Source organism: Microcaecilia unicolor, chromosome 1 (assembly GCF_901765095.1).
Source record: "Microcaecilia unicolor chromosome 1, aMicUni1.1, whole genome shotgun sequence".
NCBI lineage: Eukaryota > Metazoa > Chordata > Amphibia > Gymnophiona > Siphonopidae > Microcaecilia > Microcaecilia unicolor.
In genome coordinates this window covers 342,542,590-342,563,954 of record NC_044031.1, presented here as the reverse complement: position 1 = coordinate 342,563,954, position 21,365 = coordinate 342,542,590, and the positions used below count along the sequence as shown (strand labels likewise).

Genomic DNA, 21,365 nt, shown 5'->3' with positions numbered 1-21,365 from the left:
AAATATGTCTGGTTATATTACTATCTATATGACAGGATTTGGCATTTAATTATTATTATATACTTTCAATACATTCGATAGGTTTTTATTGTTGGTTTTTTCTTTTAATGTTGGAATTCTGTATACTACAGTACATGGCATGTATCTGTACAGTTGACTCATTCCATGATTTCACTGATATTTTTAGTAACACTTTTAAAGGAATATTACTTTTTTTATACAGTTTTTTCACATAATGTATCAGTACACCTTTTTAAAGTTGTTCTATAGAATTATTACCATTACACACCCTGCTAAACTAACTGCTTTTACCACATTCTCTGGCAACGAATTCCAGAGTTTAATTACACATTGAGTGAAGAAATATTTTCTCTGGTTTGTTTTAAATTTACAGTAGAGAATCCACAAACGTGGAGAACTCAACGAAGTCCCACGGATAATCACAATAACACAAGGCAGTGGGTAAAGAACCCGGAGTCCCAGAGTAAAGATGAACCAAACTATTAATCAATAGATTGACTCCACACAACGTTGTGTTTCAGCCAAAGGGCCTACATCAGGAGTCTAAAAATAAAAACAATATATAAAAATAATATGAACAGAATATATAAAAACAGATAATGTTTAAAAACAAAAATAGAACAAAATACATCTATAATTTGGAATGTAAAATGAAGACCAAAACAGCAAAAACATACACATTGTAATGGTCACTAAACTCTTAAAACATGTATATGAGAAATTAATTTAAAAAAAAAAAAAAATATATATATATATATATTATTGATAATAGTCCACACAGAATCTGAATTGAAATGATCAAAACAATCATAATAGTTAATGATATCTGAAACATATATATCAAAAGTTACTGTATCAAAAATATAAAAAATGATGATAGATATGAAAAGGAGGAACATTAATATGAATAAACACTTGCAACTTTTAGAATATACACAGAAACAAAAAATAATAATTCAGAGCAAAGAAAGAACAAACCTAAATGCTTGAATGGAAAATGATAGCGATGATCCTGATTTAGGCAATGCTGGAAATTGAAGTCTGTTTTGCAGTGGTCTGCAAGAAAGGCATACTATAGTAACTGAACAGAACGAAATAACATTGTAATGTGAAGTACTGCCTAAAGTAACTAAACAGAATGAAATAACATTATAATGTAGAGTACTGCCTACAGAAGAATACCTATTGTAGGCAGTTAGAAACAAAACTAAATCTAATTGGGAATAGGGAATGGAATGAAATAAGAACTGAAAGACAGGTAAGAAAAAACTTTTGTATGCGTGAATTAAGCTGGAAAGCTAACTTCCAGCACTGACAAGAAAAAACTGTATGTCGATTGACAAGAGGGGAAGTCAAAAGAAATGAGTTAAAGTTAATTAGTCCATAGGGAGATAAAAGTGAAACGTAACATCAATAATATTGTATCAGTCCACTGTGATCTAAAGCACGCATAAGAAACTGCAACATCGTCTGATACAATGTATTAAACAGATCCTGAGCTGTTATAAAACTTAATAAGCTAGATGCTATCAAAAAACTATGCCACGGATAAGAAAAAGAGGAACGTGAAGAATATGCACAAATTAAAAACATGTACCTTGAAAAAGACCTTTATTCTAAAAAGATAGCCGGATCACTCGCGTGAGCGTCTTGGCTGTGAAACTGAAGAAACAGCTGATGTTGAAAAATAGACCTTTTGTACTGGAGCAAAAAGGGGGAAAAACGTGGGAAAAGCGGTTGAAATCACCTGATTGGTGACGTGTGTTGCGATGGTTGGAGGACCAGCTGATAGTGAATGACAGTCCCAATGTAAAAAGTATGCAATGCAGACGGTAGAAACCACCTGATAGATGACATGTGCTATAGGAGAAAACGAAACTAAAGAATAAATTTGATTCAAAAGAGATAAACGAAATAAAAAGCAAAAGTAGAAATTAAAAAATGCATAATGAAAAGGTCATGCATAATAAAAGAAAAACGTATTTACACATGTGACGTCACCGGATACTAAAAACGGCAGATGAAACAGAGCCCATAGAACTAGTGCCATACGTGACACGTAATAATTTGCGATACAAAAGATAAATGAAATGAAAATTAAAATCCAAATGAAAATCAGATAATACATAATAGAAGGGAAGCGTATTTTCGTATGTGAAGTCACTGAGTCCTAACAGCGGCAGATGTAACAGAACCACTGTAACCAATATCATATTTGACACATATGACTTGCGCATGATACGATGAAAATGAAAACTAAAACTACTGGCAAAAGATACACGCTACAGGTGAAAATTAAAATTAACAAAGGAAAAAAATCATACGCAGCACTGTTAAACAATGACAATGACACTAGATCCTTTTCCTGAGTGGTGACTCCTATTGTGGAACCTTGCATCACGTAGCTACAGTTTGGGTTCCTCTTTATTTTATTTTATTTTTTGTTACATTTGTACCCCACGCTTTCCCACTCATGGCAGACTCAATGCGGTTTACATGGGGCAATGGAGGGTTAAGTGACTTGCCCAGAGTCACAAGGAGCTGCCTGTGCCTGAAGTGGGAATCAAACTCAGTTCCTCAGTTCCCCAGGACCAAAGTCCACCACATGCATCACTTTTCACTTGCTCACATTTAATGTCATCCGTCATTTGGATGCCCAGTATTTCAGTCTTGTAAGGTCCTCTCGTAATTTCTCACAATTCTCTTGTGATTTAACAACTTTGAGCAATTTTGGGCTTCTTTTACAAAGCAGTGCTCATGATTCCAGCACGCCAAATGAGAAGTAGCCCATTAAATTTCTATGGGCTTTGTCTCATGTGCCGTGTGGAAATTGCTAGTGTAGCTTTGTAAAAGAAGCTGTTTGTGTGAAGTTTAATTATTTCATTAGTTATTCCCATCTCTAGATCATTTATAAATATGTTAAAAAGCAATGATCCTAGCACAGACCCATGGGGAACCCCACTATCTACTCTTCTCCATTGAGAATACTGACCATTTAACTCTACTCTCTGTTTTCTATCTTTTAACCACTATTTAATCCACAATAGAACACTACCTCCTATCCCATGACTTTCTGATTTCCTCAGGAGTCTTTCATGAGGTACTTCGTCAAATGCCTTTTGAAATCCAGATACACAATATCAACTGGCTCACCTTTATCCACATGTTTATTCACCCCTTCAAAGAAATGTAGTAGATTGGTGATTCAAAATTTCCCTTGACTAAATCCATGTTGGCTTTGAGGTTCATTTTTGAAAGAGAAAACCATCTAAAAAGTGGCATAAAGCAGCATGTTGACGTTTTTCTCACCAAAACGGCCACATTGGTATTTTTGAAACCTATTTTCCAGGCATTTTTCTATGCAGTTTGTCTGCAGAGCATCCAAATCTCAAGGGAGTGTTTTGGGGCGTGTTAAAGGTGGGACGTTTTTCAGTCATAATGGAACAAAATGAAAACGTCCAGGACTAGAACCAAGACATTTTGAGCTAGACCTGTTTTAATATTGACTAAGCTCCTCAAAAAGTGCCCTAAATGACCAGATAACCACTGGAGGAATAAAGGAATGACTCTTTCTTACTCTCCCAGTGGTCACTGACCACTTCCCACCCCACAAAATGTTAAAAAACAGTACATACCAGCCTCTATGGCAGCCTCAGATGTTACAGCCATTCCTATTAGAGCAGCAAGCAGGTTCCTGGCGTAGCCTAGTGGTCGGTGCAGTGCACTGTAGAGAAGCGGACCCAGGCCTATATCTCACTATACCTGTTACACTTGTGGTGGAAAGTATGAGCCCTCCAAATCCCTCCCAAAAAACGTACTATACCCACATGTAGGTGATACCTGCAGCCTTAAGGGCTATTGTAGTGGTGTACAGTTGGGTGCAATAGGTTTTTGCAGGGCCGCCGAGGGGAGAGGGCAGGGGGAGCAAAATTCCCTGGGCTTGTCGCCGGCAAGCTTCTTCCTGCCTGCTTCCGGGTCTGTCCTCTCCTGCTCTTGCACGCTGTCCAGGACCTGCATGATTGCATTAATGTGATATCGCGTTAATAAAGTCATCCAGGTCCTGGCATGGACAGGAGCAGCACAGGAAAGGACAGAGCATGAGAGTAGACAGAAAGATGCGGGGAGTGGTGGTGGCCCGAGTATGGGAGAGTGGGAGCACAGCAGCGGCAGCCCAGGTGGGGGGAGGGAGCATACACGATGGTCCAGTCCTGCCCCTGGCCCGCCTGTGTCTCTCGGCAGCCCTGGGTCTTTGGTGGGTTTTGAAGGGCTCCCCATACAATATAAGGGAGCAACAGTGCCCCACTGCTCTGCCGGGATGTCTGTGTGGCCATTCTAGTAAGAATTTTAGCTCCTCCTACATCCCAATGGCTTGATTTTGTGTGTTTTTCACTTGGACTTTTTTTTTAAATAGATCAAAAAGATAAACACACAGAGCGCAAAAACATCTAGCAAGTGGCCATTAAAAATAAAAAAAGATAGATGTTTTGCTGTTGTGAAAATGGCAATATGTGCTATTCGGATTCTGGATGTTTTGAGCAAATACATCCAAAGTCATACTTAGACGTCATATCGAAAATGCCCCTCCACGTCTCATTAATCCATGCATATGTATATGCTCTGTAATTTTGTTCTTTATTATAGTCTCTACCATATTGCCTGGCACTAACATCAGGCTCACTGGTGTATGATTGCCCGGATCACCTCTGGAACTCTTTTTAAAAATTGGCGTTACATAGGCCACCCTCCAATCTTCCGGTACCATGCTTGATTTTAAAGAAAAATTACATATTAGGATTAGATAGTCCACAGTAGGAAGAGATACAGCAAAGACGTGGATGCCAGATTCTTTTCAAGGACATTTACAGTCACATAGTTCATAAAACACACCTCCCAAAAGCTTTGTAATGCCACAAGATGACATTTTGTCATTATTCTATAACTGAATGATCTCTTTCAAAATCTGTGAATGAAACAGATTCAGCTTTTGACATAATTGTACTAAATATTCCATTGACCACTGTAAGACATGCAAGTTTTTCTGTACACAGGGGGATATCGTGGATCAAAAGGTTTTTTTTCTATCAAAGTCTGGTCCATGTAATTTGAATTTCAATTATAAGCTGGAGCAGTGAGTTGAGTGATGATTGCCCTTAGGATACATCGGTACGTCTCGGCACAGCCCTCAGGACACAGCCAGCCAGTCAGTCAGGTTTTCAGGATATCCACAATGAATATGCATGAGAGATTTGGATACCAAGGTGGCAGTGCAAGCAAATCTACCTCATGCATATTCCTTATGGATATCCTGAAAACCTGAACAGTTGGGTATGGCCTAAGGTCTGGGTTGAGAACCAGTGGGATAGATCAATGCACAATGGAATCTGTTAGGTCCTTTACTTGAAAATCAACTTTTTTTTTTCTGGGTGCTATAAAATCTATTCAGGAATTTCCATGTTTGGAACGATGTATGGATGAAAAGACCAGATTTGCCCTCTGGTTTCGATGGTTGGCAAGCAATTGATGCCACACCACAGGAACAAAGTCAAGGTAAGACACGCAGTATGCAGAAACATAGACACTTGCAACATCTGGGTGGTTAGCGATAACATGCATGTGAAAGGTGATGGATTGCTAACCCTATTTTTACATCTGTATGAAAAATAAAATAGGTACAATGCAAGCAGCACTACTGTGAACATCTTTATACTAGTCCAATGTGCCTTTCCACCCCTAATACGTACCAAACTAGTAAAACACCCCTCAATGTACTTCAGATCACTAATGTATCCATTCTATCCCTCCCTTCATAAACGTTGTACCACAGCCATAGTCAATTTCCTTAGCAGCAACTGTGGTTAGTCTAGACCAGTGGTTCCCAAACTTGTCCTCCACTGTTTGCAAATCTCATGAATATTCATTGTAGATATCTTGAAACCTGACTGACTGGAGGTTCCCACAGGACAGATTTGGGAACCACGAGTTTAAACTATTTATTGAGTAAACATAGCTGCTGCTGAGTTAATTGTTTAACGATTCTAGTAACTGAACTGCAGCTAAGTTTCTTTAAACCTGTAAGTTCTTAAGTAAGCACACTTTTGGCTCAATTAATGGAAATCAGTAGACAGTCATTGGGGATATTGGCAGGGGCTGGGGTTGGGATTAGGGGACTGATACATTAATAGGATGCATTGCTGGTTGAGGGAATAGGGAGACCTTAGTGAGTTGAGATGTCAGAGAGGTATATTAGTAGGTACCAGGAATTGGGGTGCCTTGGAGGTTCTGAAGCATAGACTTCCTTCTTCAACTATCCCAGAGAGCCTCCGATGCATGGTTAGAGGTGTTAGTTAAATTTAATGTTGCAATGGAAGTAAAGTTAACTTTACTCCCATCTTAGTACAATTTTTTACTTCTCATTTAGCATACAGTTGTAGCTACTGTATACCCATGCATCACGTTATTACTCCTGAAGTAAAATTTAAAAAATTAATGTGAAAGTTAAAAAAATTCAGCATTAAAAATGTAACAGCTCCTTCGATAGAGCATGGAGCCAGTTTTCCCATCATCATTGCTAAATAATATTATTGTTCCTTTACAGGTTGGAATATGGAAGGATCCTGCTATTAAGGGAGTCCAATAGAGTTTCAAACCAATATTCAAAAGCATAGTGCCGCTGAAAATCAATACAACCTTGGTCGTCATTCCCAGTCCTCGAGGGCTGCCCACGGGCCAGGTTTTCAGGATATCCCTAATGAATATGCATGAGAGAATAGCATGACTTCTAATTTAATTGTATGCAGATATCTCTTATGCATATTCATTAGGGGTATCCTGAAAACCTGGCCCATTGGCTGCCGTCAAGGACTGGGAGTGAAGACCAAGGCATTGCAGACTGGGATGGAGCAAGAGTGGAGAGAGAAATTATTTGAATATCAGCAATATTAAACACTAGTATCTGGACAACTTAATACAGAATAAATTGCTGTCCTACATTGTCCAGAGAGTTATCCAGATAGTGGTGCGAAGATCGCCATTAAATAGATAACTTGGGGGAGATGTGGTTAAGGGTCAACAGCCTATGCTCATATTCAGCACCACTATCCAGAGAGTGTTTAAATGAAATGCCAACCACGGAGTTGAGATTGATCCATTGGTGTCTGCTTTGAATAAACGAAAGTGATGAGGTCAAGAGTATCCTAACAGTTGCCTATGTGCCTTTATAAAATAGGCTCCCAGACCAGCTCCAATAGCATTCACATGCTGATGTACAGTAGAGGGTGTAAATGTCTCCACCTCTTTTCTACCTAAGCTGCCCCCTCACCTTGATAATGACTACATGCAGATCACATAAAAATAGGCATTTACTTTCCATACTTTTTTATGTTCATATAATAATAATCATCATAATAATATTTCTAACCCACTATATCTCAAGCAATTTAAGTGAGGAACAAAAGACATTCGTAATAAAATTCAAATCAATAAACAGTAAATAATAATAAAACAACATAATACATGATTACTAACTAATACAAATTTATCCAGTACTATAAAACAAAACAGTATCATTCATATGATAATCCATATGCTTGAGTAAACAAATAGGCTTTAGGTCTTTCTTAAATCGAGCAATTTCTTGCACTGATGGAAGTTCCATGGTCACATAGTTTTATGAAAGACAACCATTTCTACAATTACCCCCACAATCAAACTACTGTATTGGAAATGTGGGCAAGTGAAAATAATACCAACTGCTCGGCCATTGCAGGTATTTTTCAGTGTGGACCTTCGCCTCTGAAAGCTATCAAGACGGGGCATGTTCATCTGCCCCACGACTCCAAGTTTATATTTGCTGAGGTAAATGCTGATCGAATCTACTGGTTAGTGAAGACTGAGCAGGGGCAGGAAAAAGTGGTGCTAGTGAAAGAAGAGAAATCATGCATCGGGAAATGCATCAGCACCAAAACAGTCGGAATGAACACGAGAGAAGATATCACCTGCCAGTACAAGTTTGAGGAAGGTGAGTCACTGAGCCTGTATCTGATACTTATTAGTACAAATACTATTTTCATTCTTGCCCGCTGTTCAAACGACCAAATTAACATCACCGCCTTCTGCATGTCATTAAGCAGCAGGACTGGCAAGTAGGATGTATTGTTCTGCTGGCTCCAGCATAGGTTGGTGCACAGGCTTGTTGCAAACTATGCAGGTGACTTTTATCACATTTACTGGCATTTTCAAAGAAGAATTACATGTGTAGTTTTTCTTTTAAAACAAAATAAGTGCAAAGTGTGTGCGTTAGAGGCATTAATGTACTGTGCAGCTGATATTTCCAGAGGCTGCAACAGGAAGGAGATTAGTACATGTATATTTGAAAACGGAATATTTTATTTATTATATTTTATACATTTCTATACCACACAATCTACCATTCTAGGCGGTGTACAATAACATACAAAATCATTGATTACATAAAATAACCATATAAATTCACACATAAAACAACATCTACTCCCTTCTATTACAGTTCTGAGTATCTCATGACCAATGTAGCTGAAACAAGATGGCATATTCTTCATTCTCATTAAATATTTAAACAGTCTGTAAAAGCACACTGAAACAGATGAGTCTTTAGCATTCTTTTCCACTGATTCAAAGATTTAAGCATTCTCATTGTTGGGGGTAGCTTATTCCACAACATAGGTCCCATAATATAAAGAATTGAGTCTGTATTGCTGCAAATGCACTATCCGAAAGGAAGGCACATCAAATAAATTAGATGCAACAGGTATCAAAGATCTTACTGGCTGATACAAGTGCAGGCTAGCAGAGATGACAAATGGTACAGCATTAGTTACAAAAACAGCGGAGGTGACAGAAGACGTCAAAAAGCGCTATAGATGCTAAAAAGTTCTTTATTAATTATAATGAATCTAGCTTCATTATAATAAAGGACTTTTTAGCACCTATAGCGCTTTATGGCATCTTCTGTCATCTCTGCTGTTTTTGTTACTCTAGTTTGAGTTTGTGGAAGACTGTTTTTCTGTTCCTATTTAGCATATTAGTTACTACTTTAAACACTAGTAACAATAATTTGTACTGAATCCGGAATATATGTACACTGTTTTACACCTCTGGCCCCATCCCCACCCTGCCCCCAAATGCCTCCTTTCCCTGTAGCTTAAAAGTATATGGACAAAAATAAAAAGTGTAAACCTGCCAAATTTCAATTGCATTTTAGGAGATGAGATTTAGTCAGCCACGTTACCCAAACAAATGCCTATTTGCTTGGGTACATGGCTTCAAGAACTGTCTTGTAAAATATACAGAGGATACTGGATGTTTAGTGATCTTTGAACAGTCACATCATTTTTTGTGCATAGTTTCCTTTTGATGTTTTGATGTAATTGTTTTCAAAGGTGGTTTATGCATTAATAAATTACTCTTATTATTGCTATTAATATTCTTATATCCTCATGTGTGGCACTAGGAGCATCCAGAGCTGGATTTGCATCCTGTGTGACATGCCATCTAGCATACTCGCTCTGCACACTGTGCTGCAGGTCACTGCAGGGGAGACAATGGACAGGGAGCAATTTTTGCGCACCCACCTCCCTTATTCCTGTGCGGCGGTACCGCAGGGGTGTAGCCACAGGTGGGCCTGGATGGGCCGAGGCCCAGCCACTTTTGCTCCAGGCCTGCCCACCCTAACTAGCTCCAACCCAACAACATCCCTTGCTGCCTTTTCTCCTGCGGGTCCGGCCGTCCGGGAGCGTTGCCTGCCTGAAATTCTTCTCCTCCCCGCCGCCTGAAATTCTTCTCCTCCTATGTACCTCTCCCTTCTTCTCATCCACCCCCATGTCCAACATTTCCCCCTCTCATTCCCACTGTCCACCATCTCTCTCTCCCCCTCCCTTGTGTTCTGGGTCCAACATCTCTCTCCCCCTCCCATGCAGCATCTCTTTCCTCCCCTCTACCATCATGCCCAAAATGTCTCCCCCCCTCCACCCTTTGTCTAACATTTGTCCCTTTCCTCCACCTCTATATCCAACATTTCTCCCTCCCTCCTCATGTACCATTTCTCCCTCGTCTCCTCCCCTATATTCAACATTTCTCCCTTTCTCACCACCTATCCCCTGCAGCGCTGCGATTCACACAGGCAGCTCCGCTCCCCCCTGCCGCATCCATCTGGCCCTACATAAACAGGAAGTGCATCAGAGAGGGCCGGATGTGAATCGCAGCGCTGCCGGCGATGGGCGAAAAAAAGAATGCTGCAGGGACCGAGCAGTGGAAGACGCTGAAGCAGAAGTTCTTCAGGGAGGGAGACATGCTGCATGGAGAGGGGATAGGTGGTGAGAAAGGGAGAAATGTTGAATATAGGGAAGGCGAGAGGGAGAAATGGTACATGAGGAGGGAGGGAGAAATGTTGGACATAGGGGTGGAGGAAAGGGATAAATGTTAGACAAAGGGTGGAGGGGAGGGAGACATGTTGGACATGATGGTAGAGGGGAGGAAAGAGATGCTGCATGGGAGGGGGAGAGAGATGTTGGACCCAGAACACAAGGGAGGGGGAGAGAGAGATGGTGGACAGTGGGGATGAGAGGGGGAGATGTTGGACATGGGGGTGGATGAGAGGGAGGGAGAGGTACATAGGAGGTGGAGAGGGGAGAAAAAGAGAAAAATGCTGGACTATGGGGGCAGGAAGGAAGATAGAAGGGACATAGAAATGTCAGGCTATGAGGGTTGGGTGGGGAGGGGAGGGGAGGAAGAGGGATCAGATGCTGGGCTAGAAGGGCGGATGGAGGAAGATGATGAGAATGGTAGAACCCTGTGGAAGAGGCCAGGAGGGGGTGGCAAGGAAATGAATGAGAGGATAGTGATTACAGAGGGTAGAAATATGGTAATGGGTAGTAGATTAAAGATGAAAGGGAAGGTAGGGCTGGGGAAGGAGTGAGATGGGGAATGGAAGAGCTAGTGGGTGAAAGAAGAAGATGGAAATTTGATAGGTAGTTGAAAAGAAAAAGGAGGAGAAGAAGAGTGAGAGAGAGAGGCAGAAAAGAGCTAAAAAGGAATGATCAATATGTCAGAGGCAGGTATAGTGAGGGAAAAGACAGGAGAGAGGTGAAAAACCATGGACTGCAGGAAAACAGAAGAGAAATTGGAACCAGCAAGATGGAAAAATAAAATGTCCAGACAACAAAGGTAGAAACAAAGCATTTTATTTTGAATGTTTTAAATGGAATGTGTTAGCTTTTGGAAATGTGCCTAGCAAATGTCTTTGTACTGTGTTCAGTAGAAAAGGAAATGCATTTCTATTTTATGTCTCCAGTGTTGCATTAATGCCAAGTTTAACTTGTGGGGTTCCCATTCAAGTCTTGTCTAAAAATTTTTATTTCTAATTTGTGATCCCTTGTTCTGTTTTTGGTGAGGCAAATCAAAAGAAAAAAAGCAGATCAAAAAAGACAAAAAAATAGAACAGGAGGGTAACAGAAGAAGTGGTTTATTACAAGTTACCTGACGTGGCCACGTTTCACCCTCAGGCTGCGTCAGGGGTAAAAAAACTACAAAATAAAAATACATAATGAGTAAAACATAAACTTCACCATTGTATATTTGATAATAAAACATATCTAAAAACACTATCACATCATATAAAATAAAAACAGATCAAATCTAAAAACATAATACAATAAAATATAATATCAAATCAATATCAGTTAAAAACATTCAAATTAAATATGCATACAATAAAATAAAATAATAATTTTAATACAAGACATGATATCAACACAAAATATAATAATATCAACACTAAATGTATATCAATAGAACTACATCGGACAGATAGGTGGAGATATACAACACTAAAATAACTGAATGACACTATATACTAAATATCACCTACCTAATAGGGGTAAAAAGCAAAGAGAACCCCTAAAAGTAGTCATACAACCACCTAAAAAATACAAAATAAAATAAATAAATAAAATCTCACAATGCTTGGCCTCAATTGCCGTCTTTTATGCACATTCAATGATCTAAAAATATTGAAATTAATATTCACTTTGTTAAAAAGTGAGAATCAGTGGGTTTCCATGTTCTAATAAATAGCAACTCAAATCAATAGAAATTGATACAAAGTACCTAAAAACATCATACTGTTCTATGACAATCACATGTATCCTGAAGTTTGCTGAGTAAGCTTGGGAAGCACTTATGTAAGGTAAGATATAAGATACTCCATATGGAATTTAGAAGGTGGTGTGTATTGTTTAAACAGTTTGGCTTGCTTTAAATATGTTTTGTCAGGGCAAATTCTAAGTCAGTTATTTTTTCTAAGCCAGTTGCTTGTTGCTCCATGTCTGTTTTATTGAAGTTTGTGTAATCTGATCAGTTTAGTGCTGTTAGCTTCAATACTTAGAGGGGGTTTAGGATGTTGCCACAGTTATGATTGAAACAGATGATTGTATATCTACCTATTCAAGTATCAGTAAAGAGCACTGCATTACATGCCAGTTGTGCTGAGTGGGATTGCTAAATTCTTTCTAATGATAAAATCATTAGGGTTTATATATGGATATCCACCCATTTAAATAGCACTGGATTGCCTGTGAGATTGGCTGAGCGCCTCTGAATCAGTATTGCGACATCCATTACAAAGTTTTTTCTAATCAGACAAGTATCAGGGTAAGTACGTTTGGTGCATTGCAACAGCACAATTTCAATTGATATTTGTACATTCAAACAGCAATGAGTGCTGGATTGCCTGTGAGTTGTAATCAGTTTTTTTCATGGCCACTGTGGAGTTCTTTTGAATGATATCATCATCAGGATACATGTGATTGTCATAGAACAGTATGATGTTTTTAGGTACTTTGTATCAATTTCTATTGATTTGAGTTGCTATTTATTAGAACATGGCCAGTATTCTCGGTGGAGGAGGGTAGTTAGTGGGGTCCCGCAGGGGTCTGTGCTGGGTCCGTTGCTTTTTAATGTATTTATAAATGACCTAGAGATGGGAATAACTAGTGAGGTAATTAAATTCGCCGATGACACAAAATTATTCAGGGTCGTCAAGTCGCAGGAGGAATGTGAACGATTACAGGAGGACCTTGCGAGACTGGGAGATTGGGCGTGCAAGTGGCAGATGAAGTTCAATGTTGACAAGTGCAAAGTGATGCATGTGGGTAAGAGGAACCCGAATTATAGCTACGTCTTGCAAGGTTCCGCGTTAGGAGTTACGGATCAAGAAAGGGATCTGGGTGTCGTCGTCGATGATACGCTGAAACCTTCTGCTCAGTGTGCTGCTGCGGCTAGGAAAGCGAATAGAATGTTGGGTGTTATTAGGAAGGGTATGGAGTCCAGGTGTGCGGATGTTATAATGCCATTGTATCGCTCCATGGTGCGACCGCACCTGGAGTATTGTGTTCAGTACTGGTCTCCGTATCTCAAAAAAGATATAGTAGAATTGGAAAAGGTACAGCGAAGGGCGACGAAAATGATAGTGGGGATGGGACGACTTTCCTATGAAGAGAGGCTGAGAAGGCTAGGGCTTTTTAGCTTGGAGAAGAGACGGCTGAGGGGAGATATGATAGAAGTGTATAAAATAATGAGTGGAATGGATCGGGTGGATGTGAAGCGACTGTTCACGCTATCCAAAAATACTAGGACTAGAGGGCATGAGTTGAAGCTACAGTGTGGTAAATTTAAAACGAATCGGAGAAAATTTTTCTTCACCCAACGTGTAATTAGACTCTGGAATTCGTTGCCGGAGAACGTGGTACGGGCGGTTAGCTTGACGGAGTTTAAAAAGGGGTTAGATAGATTCCTAAAGGACAAGTCCATAGACCGCTATTAAATGGACTTGGAAAAATTCCGCATTTTTAGGTATAACTTGTCTGGAATGTTTTTACGTTTGGGGAGCGTGCCAGGTGCCCTTGACCTGGATTGGCCACTGTCGGTGACAGGATGCTGGGCTAGATGGACCTTTGGTCTTTCCCAGTATGGCACTACTTATGTACTTATGTACTTATGCACTGATTCTCACTTTTTAACAAAGTGAATATTAATTTCAATATTTTTAGATCATTGAATGTGCATAAAAGACGGCAATTGAGGCCAAGCATTGTGAGATTTTATTTATTTATTTTAATTTGTATTTTTTAGGTGGTTGTATGACTACTTTTAGGGGTTCACTTTGCTTTTTACCCCTATTAGGTAGGTGATATTTAGTATATATGGGGGCATATTTTCAAAGCACTTTGGGAGGCTAAGTTCCATAGTTTTCTATGGAACTTTGGGAGGCTAAGTGCTTTGAAAATGAGCTTGATGGTCATTCAGTTATTTTAGTGTTGTATATCTCCACCTATCTGTCCGATGTAGTTCTATTGATATACATTTAGTGTTGATATTATTATATTTTGTGTTGATATCATGTCTTGTATTAAAATTATTATTTTATTTTATTGTATGCATATTTAATTTGAATGTTTTTAACTGATATTGATTTGATATTATATTTTATTGTATTATGTTTTTAGATTTGATCTGTTTTTATTTTATATGATATGATAGTGTTTTTAGATATGTTTTATTATCAAATATACAATGGTGAAGTTTATGTTTTACTCATTATGTATTTTTATTTTGTAGTTTTTTTACCCCTGACGCAGCCTGAGGGCGAAACGTGGCCACGTCGGGTAACTTGTAATAAACCACTTCTTCTGTTACCCTCCTGTTCTATTTTTTTGTCTTTTTTGATCTGCTTTTTTTCTTTTGATTTGCCATTTCTGTGGCAGATCTTTGCCTTTTTTTTGTTTCTGTCTGTATTTGGTGAGGGTCTGTTGGTGTGATAGTAATGGCAGGTGGGAAATCGGAGTGGAGGCAGAGAGGAGAGGGAATCGAGGAGGGGGGCCCTCCTTTATTTTCTGATCTGGGCTCAAGAGGTGTAACACCAGTCCTAACCCTTGCTGTATAGCTGGTGAGGATCCCCAGCTAAGGACATCCTCCAAAGACAGCCAGAACTCTCTTCTGCCAAGCTCTGCAGTTGGCAACAGCATCCTTGAACCATCGACAACTAAGCATGTGTGGGGTACAGGCATCGGTGGCTTTGGGTCATTGCTGCTGCCTGCCATGCTTGGTAAAAGAGCGTTCTGGCCACCTTCAGAGAAAGTCTTCAGCTGACAGAGCTTGGGGATCCTTATTAGCTAAAGTATATATATTTTGAGGTGGGAGTGGGGCAGGGCAGAGAAAATGTTGTGCCCACCCACTTTGGTCTCAGGCTCACCCAAAACTGGCAGTCTGGCTACGCCACTGACCACCTGCACAGCCCTTGGGACAGTCCTGTGTGGCACATCACTGCCAGCACTGACTGATTTGAACAGAAGAAAAATAATCACCTAAGAATCATAGAGGTATTGACGCAAAGCATCAGATTCTATAAATGGAGCTCAGAATTGCGCATGCAACTATGGGCGTGCACCCAATTTGCGTAAGCTATTTAATTGAGTAACGAGTTGATAACTAGCAATTATTGGATGCTAACAACTAATTTTCAGAGGACAAGCAGGCCTATCCTCATTGATGGGTAACGTGATCCCATGTTGCCTGGTCCAGCACTTGTAACAAGATTTTAAGAGCTTTGTGGAGCTCAAGCCATGCTTCACTGCACATGCACAAGTGCCTTTCCACTCGTCACAAGAGTGCGGTTACTGCAGTTGTTTTTCTACCACGGTGAGGGGTGGTTGACCTTTTGTCCTGCTCTTCACAGCTCGGTCAATTTTTGCATGTTTTTTTTTGTGCCTGCTTATGGGTACCCTTATTTTCCTTCCCTTATTGTTTTAGTTTTCTTTTCCCGCACTGTAAGTTTCCTTTCTTTTTCCACATTTGTAGGCCTTGATTGTTTGCATTCTCCCTGGTTTTTCTCTGGTGCCTTGCCCCTTCTTGTGGGCTTTTAAGTACTGTACCCAGTGCAATCAGACCATCTCTTGCAAAGTCGAGAAGGGGTGCCTACTACTCTCAGAAGCATATGTACACCACCTCCTCTCACCTTCCTGCTCAGGCTCAGCCCCAGCACGCTTATTCCCGTTAACAGCATGCTGCTCCCCAGTCAAAGTAGGGGATGAGCTTTTGACTGGCTCCAGCAGAGCATAGCCGCTGTCAAAGTGTCTATCCCAGTTGACTTGCCTGTCGGGAGGAGGCTCTTCCATGAAAGTGGCCCCTTATAACTTCCAACTGGTGGGTTCTCCAAATAGTCTGTCTTGGATACACCCTTAATTGGCATCAAAAACCTCCAAATTGCCCACTGAGAGTTTATTACTTTAGCTCTCAGCACGAGCAGGTACTTGTAGAGCAACATCTCAGTCCTTCTGAAGGCCTATGTGGTCAAGCCCATTCCACCAGGGGAGGAAGGGCAGAGATTCTATTCCAGGTACTTCCTTGTGCAAAAGAAAGACAGGGGGATGTGTCTCATCCTAGCCTTAAGGGCCCTGAGCAAATTCCTGGTCAGAGAAAAGTTCAGGATGGTTTCCCTGGGCACCCTTCTCCCCATGATTCAGGAAAACGATTGGCTATACTCTCTGCACTTGAAGTATGCATACACACACATCCCAATACTTCCAACCCATTGGAAGTATCTCCGATTTCGGCTGGGGACACAGCACTACCATTACCACGTGTTGCCCTTTGGCCTCGTGTCATCTCCCAGGGTGTTTACCAAATGTCTAGTGATAGTTGAAGTGTTGCTACACAGACTGGGTGTCCATTTGTTCCCTTATCTCGATGATTGGCTGGTGAAGAGCACGTTGGAGGACGGTGCTCAGGAGTCCATTCAGAGGACTATTCGGGTGCTCGAGCTACTAGGGTTTGTTTTAAACTACCTCAAGTCCTATCTATGCCCTGCCCAGAAATTGGAATTCCTTGGAGCCCCGCCTGATAAACAGAAGGTTCGAGCCTTCCTCCTGGTGCTGAGGGCAGACCCTCTAGTCACACTGGCTTCTCGGGTTCAAACTTCTCAGCAGCTCACAGCTCAGCAGATGTTGAGGTTGTTAGGCCACATGGCTTCCACAGTTTATGTGACACCCAACACGTCTTCATATGAGGACTGCCCAATGGACCCTAGCTTATCAGTGGTGTCAAGCCACAAGGAATCTAGAAGATGTCATCTGAATGTCCCCGGAGCTTGCTCGTTCCCTGTTGTGATGGACCATTCAATCCAATTTGACTGGGATTTACATTCCAAATTCCTCAGCCGCAGAAAGTGCTGACAACAGAAGTGTCACTCCTGGGTTGGGGAGCTCATGTAGCTGGGCTTTACACTCAAGGTGCTTGGTCCGCCCAGGAAGCAGATCTCCAAATCAATCTCCTGGAACTTCAGTCAATATGGAATGCTCTAAAGTCTTTCAGAGATCGGCTGTCTCACCAAATTGTACTCATTCAAATGGACAATCAGGTTGCCATGTTTTACACCAATAAGCAGCGGGGCACTGGATCACACCCTCAGTTTCAGGAGGCTGCCAGAGGCGGTGTTGGGCTCGCCAGCATGTCATGCTCCTTTGAGCCACTTATCTGGTGGGCAAAAACAACAGCTTGGCCAACAGACTAAGGAGGGTTATCCAACCACATGAGTGGTCTCTCAACATGGGCATTTCTAAGGAGAATATCCACCCTCAGTGGATCTCTTTGCCACTCAACTCAATCACAAGGTCCCTCGGTTTTGTTCCAGGCTCCAAGCTCACATTGGATGCCTTCCTTGTTCATTGGGGGGCCAGTCTTCTGTAGGCATATCCTCCCATACTTCTTGTGAGGAAGGCTTTCAGTTGATTTACATCCTTGCATTCAATTGTTGTAAGCCACATTGAGCCTGCCAGAGGTGGGAAATTGTGGGATATAAGCACAGTAAAATAAATAAATAAAATAAATAAAATAAATAATTCTGATTGCATCTTATTGGCCTTGTTAGATCTGGTTCCCTCTACTTCTGGAATTATCTTCCGAAGAACCGTGGAAATTGAAGTGCTTTCCGACCATCATCACGCAGAACGAGGGATCTCTTCTGCATCCCATTCTTCAGTCTCTGGCCCTTACAGCCTGGATATTGAGAGCCTAGAATTTGCTTCCTTAGGTCTCTCCAGAGGGTGTCTCCTGGGTCTTGCTGGCTTCCAGGAAAGATTCCACTAATAGGTATTACTCTTTCAAGTAGAGGAGATTTTCCATCTGGTGTGACGGCAAGGCCCTAGATCCCCTTTTCATGCCCTACAAAGTCCCAGCTTGAATATCTTCTACACCTCTCCAAGTCTGGTCTCAAGACCAACTCCATAAGGGTTCACCTTGGTGCAATTAGTGCTTATCAATGTGTAGAGGGTAAGCCCATCTCTGGGCACCCTCTAGTTGTTCGCTTCATGAGAGGTTTGCTTTTCTCAATGCCCCCTGTCACACCTTCGCCAGTGTCATGCAACCTCAACCTTGTTCTCACCCAGCTGATGAAAGCTCCTTTTGAGCCACTGGATTGCTGCCAACTGAAGTACTTGACCTGGAAGGTCATTTTCTTGGTGGCTGTCACTTCAGCTTTTAGGGTCAGTGAGCGGCAGGCCTTATTAATGGATACACCTTATACAAATTTTCATCACAACAGAGTAGTCCTCCGCATGTACCCTAAGTTTGTGACATTTGTGAGCCTTTGGCCCAGAGGTGGCCACGTGAGGATCACTCAACCACCTCTGGGTAGACAGAGCCCCATAGAGTCAAGAGTATCTCAAAGAACTGGACTGGATTGCCGATGGAGGTGAACTAAGGTAGCTTTATTGGCAGCAACAGAAACACAAGTCAAAAGGGTGAATAAAATGGCACAGAAAAATGTGAGAGGAGAAAGGGAAGGGAAATGATATACCACCTTTCTGTGGTTTTTGCAACTACATTCAAAGTGGTTTACATAGTATATTCAGGTACTTGTACCAGGGGCAATGGAGGGATTAAGTGACGCCCAGAGTCACAAGGAGCTGTAGTGGGAATTGAACTCAGCTCCCCAGGATCTAAGTCCACTGCACTAACCACTAGGCTACTCCTCCACAACAGCGAAAGAACAACAAGCAGCCTAGCTGCACATCCTAACACTAACTAAAGAAAAGCAAAACATCAGGCATACAATAATGGCAAACAGAAGGACAGCCTAGGGCAGTGATGGCGAACCTTTCAGAGACCGAGTGCTGAAACAGCAACCCAAAATCTAATTATTTATTGCAAAGTGCCATTCCCCCCTCCCCCCTCCCTCGTCCCCCCTCCACCTCCCTCCGAGTTCCAGGCCCCCGCCCTCCCCCCGAGTTCCAGGGTCCTCCCTCCCTCCTGCCTACCTCCCAGTTCTAGGGTCCTCCCTCTGCCTCCTCCCTCCCTCTCCCTCCCAGTTCCACAGGGTCCCCCCTCCCCTCTCCCTTCCCTCTCCCTCCCTCCCTCCCTCCGAGTTCCAGAGCCATCGTCCCTCCCTTCCTCCCTCCCTCCCTCCCTCTGAATTTTAAGTCATTTCTTGACTTACCTCATCGGGGACGGGTTACGGCGGCCGGCAGCAGTGCTAAAATGCGTGCAGGCTCAGCCCTTCTCTCTCTCTCTGAGCTCGAGTTCAGAGAGAGAGAGAAGGGCCGAGCCTGTACACATTTTAGCGCTGCTGCCAGCCGCCGTAACCCGTCCCCGATGAGGTAAGTCAAGAAATGACTTTTAAAATTCGGAGGGAGGGACGACGACTCTGGAACTCAGGAGGGGGGACCCTGGAACTCGGAGGCGACTCTGGCTGAGGCGACGGCTCACATGCCAACAGAGAGGGCTCTGCGTGCCCTCTCTGGCACGCGTGCCACAGGTTCGCCATCACTGGCCTAGGGACTAAGCAAAGGCCCGCCCCGGCGGGACAACAGAAAGCAGAAGGCACTTAGCTGGAAGCCGAAAAACCACTGGCAGTCAGATAAAGTTTATTCTGTCATGACTCTCATTTAAGCTGCGGGACCTCTGCGGCAAGTACTCTCGGATGCAGGAAATGAGCAGCAGCAAAGCAAGAAAAAGGAACTTAAAATAGTCTCTTGTAGACCCGTATCGCGGGTAGGGAATTGAGCAGACCACTCCGCTCGCTGGAGGCAAAGAATAGCACAAAAGAAAAGTAAACAGTCTCTGAGGTGCCTGGGCCAAATGCTCCCAGGGCAAACAGGTCAAAACAGTCTCTGAGGTGCCTGAGCCGAAGGCTCCCAGGGCAAAAGACACACAGGCACAGTGCAGCAAAACTGGAACAGCCCACGCAGATCCCTCTGCACTCTGAGCACAGCTGCCTCGTCCAGAGGTATGATGAGACACGGCCACAGCCGCAGGACTTACTGCACTCCACGCCATCCCAGCACACACAGTCCAAAAATAAGGTCTGCTGTCCTCAGAAACTACCAGCTACAGGTAAGTATCTTCTCTTTTTTGTAGTTAATTGGCTTCAATTAGAGTTTGGGCACACATTTTGCTAAGCATTATTCTATAAAGATGAGCAAGCAAATCTTTTAGCATGCAACTACTACTACTACTACTACTACTTAACATTTCTAAAGCGCTACTAGCTGAAAAGGGGCACTGCCATGGAAGGGGCATTCAGTAACAATGCATGCAATATTATAGAATTTGGGGGATCTGCATCTTATGCACAAGGATTTACACCAGATTTCAGTTGATTTACATCCTTGCATCCAAAGTTGGGCTCAGATCCCGGTGCTACGTGGTATTCTATAAATAGCACCCAACTCATAAGTACATAAGTGTTGCCATAAGGGGACAGACTGAAGGTCCATCAAGCCCAGTATCCTGTTTTCAACAGTGGACAATCCAGGTCACAAGTACCTGGCAAGATCCCGGAACAGTACAATACATTTTATGCTGCTTATCCTAGAAATAAGCAGTGGATTTTCCCCAAGACAATTTAATAATTGCTTATAGACTTTTCTTCTATGAAGCTATCCAAACCTTTGTTAAACCCTGCTAACTGCTTTTACCACATTCTCTAGCATCCCCTTTATCATTTTCATTGCCCTTCTGTGTACCTTTTCTAATTCCACTATATCTTTTTTGAGATGCGGTGACCAGAATTGAACACAGTATTCAAGGTGTGGTCACCCATGGAGCAATACAAAGGCATTATAACATCCTCGTTTTTATTTTCCATTCCTTTCCTATCATTCTATTTCCTTTCTTTGCCACTGCAGCACACTGAGCAGAGGGTTTCAAAGTATCATCAACGATGACTCCTAGATCCTTTTCCTGGTCAGTGACTCCTAACATGGAACCTTGCATTACATAGCTATAGTTTGGGTTCCTCTTTCCTACTTGCATCACTT

General features: G+C 41.9%; 1 protein-coding gene across 1 annotated transcript in view; it reads left to right on the top strand.

Annotated features, from left to right (window-relative positions):
• The window catches only part of TGM4 (transglutaminase 4), a 172,678-nt gene that overhangs the window by 112,006 nt on the left and 39,307 nt on the right, over positions 1 to 21,365 (top strand). Inside the window, exons 9-10 of the mRNA XM_030209285.1 lie at positions 5,465 to 5,568; positions 7,787 to 8,038. Of these exons, the coding sequence (XP_030065145.1) occupies positions 5,465 to 5,568; positions 7,787 to 8,038 (356 nt within the window). The remainder of the gene's footprint in view (positions 1 to 5,464; positions 5,569 to 7,786; positions 8,039 to 21,365) is intronic.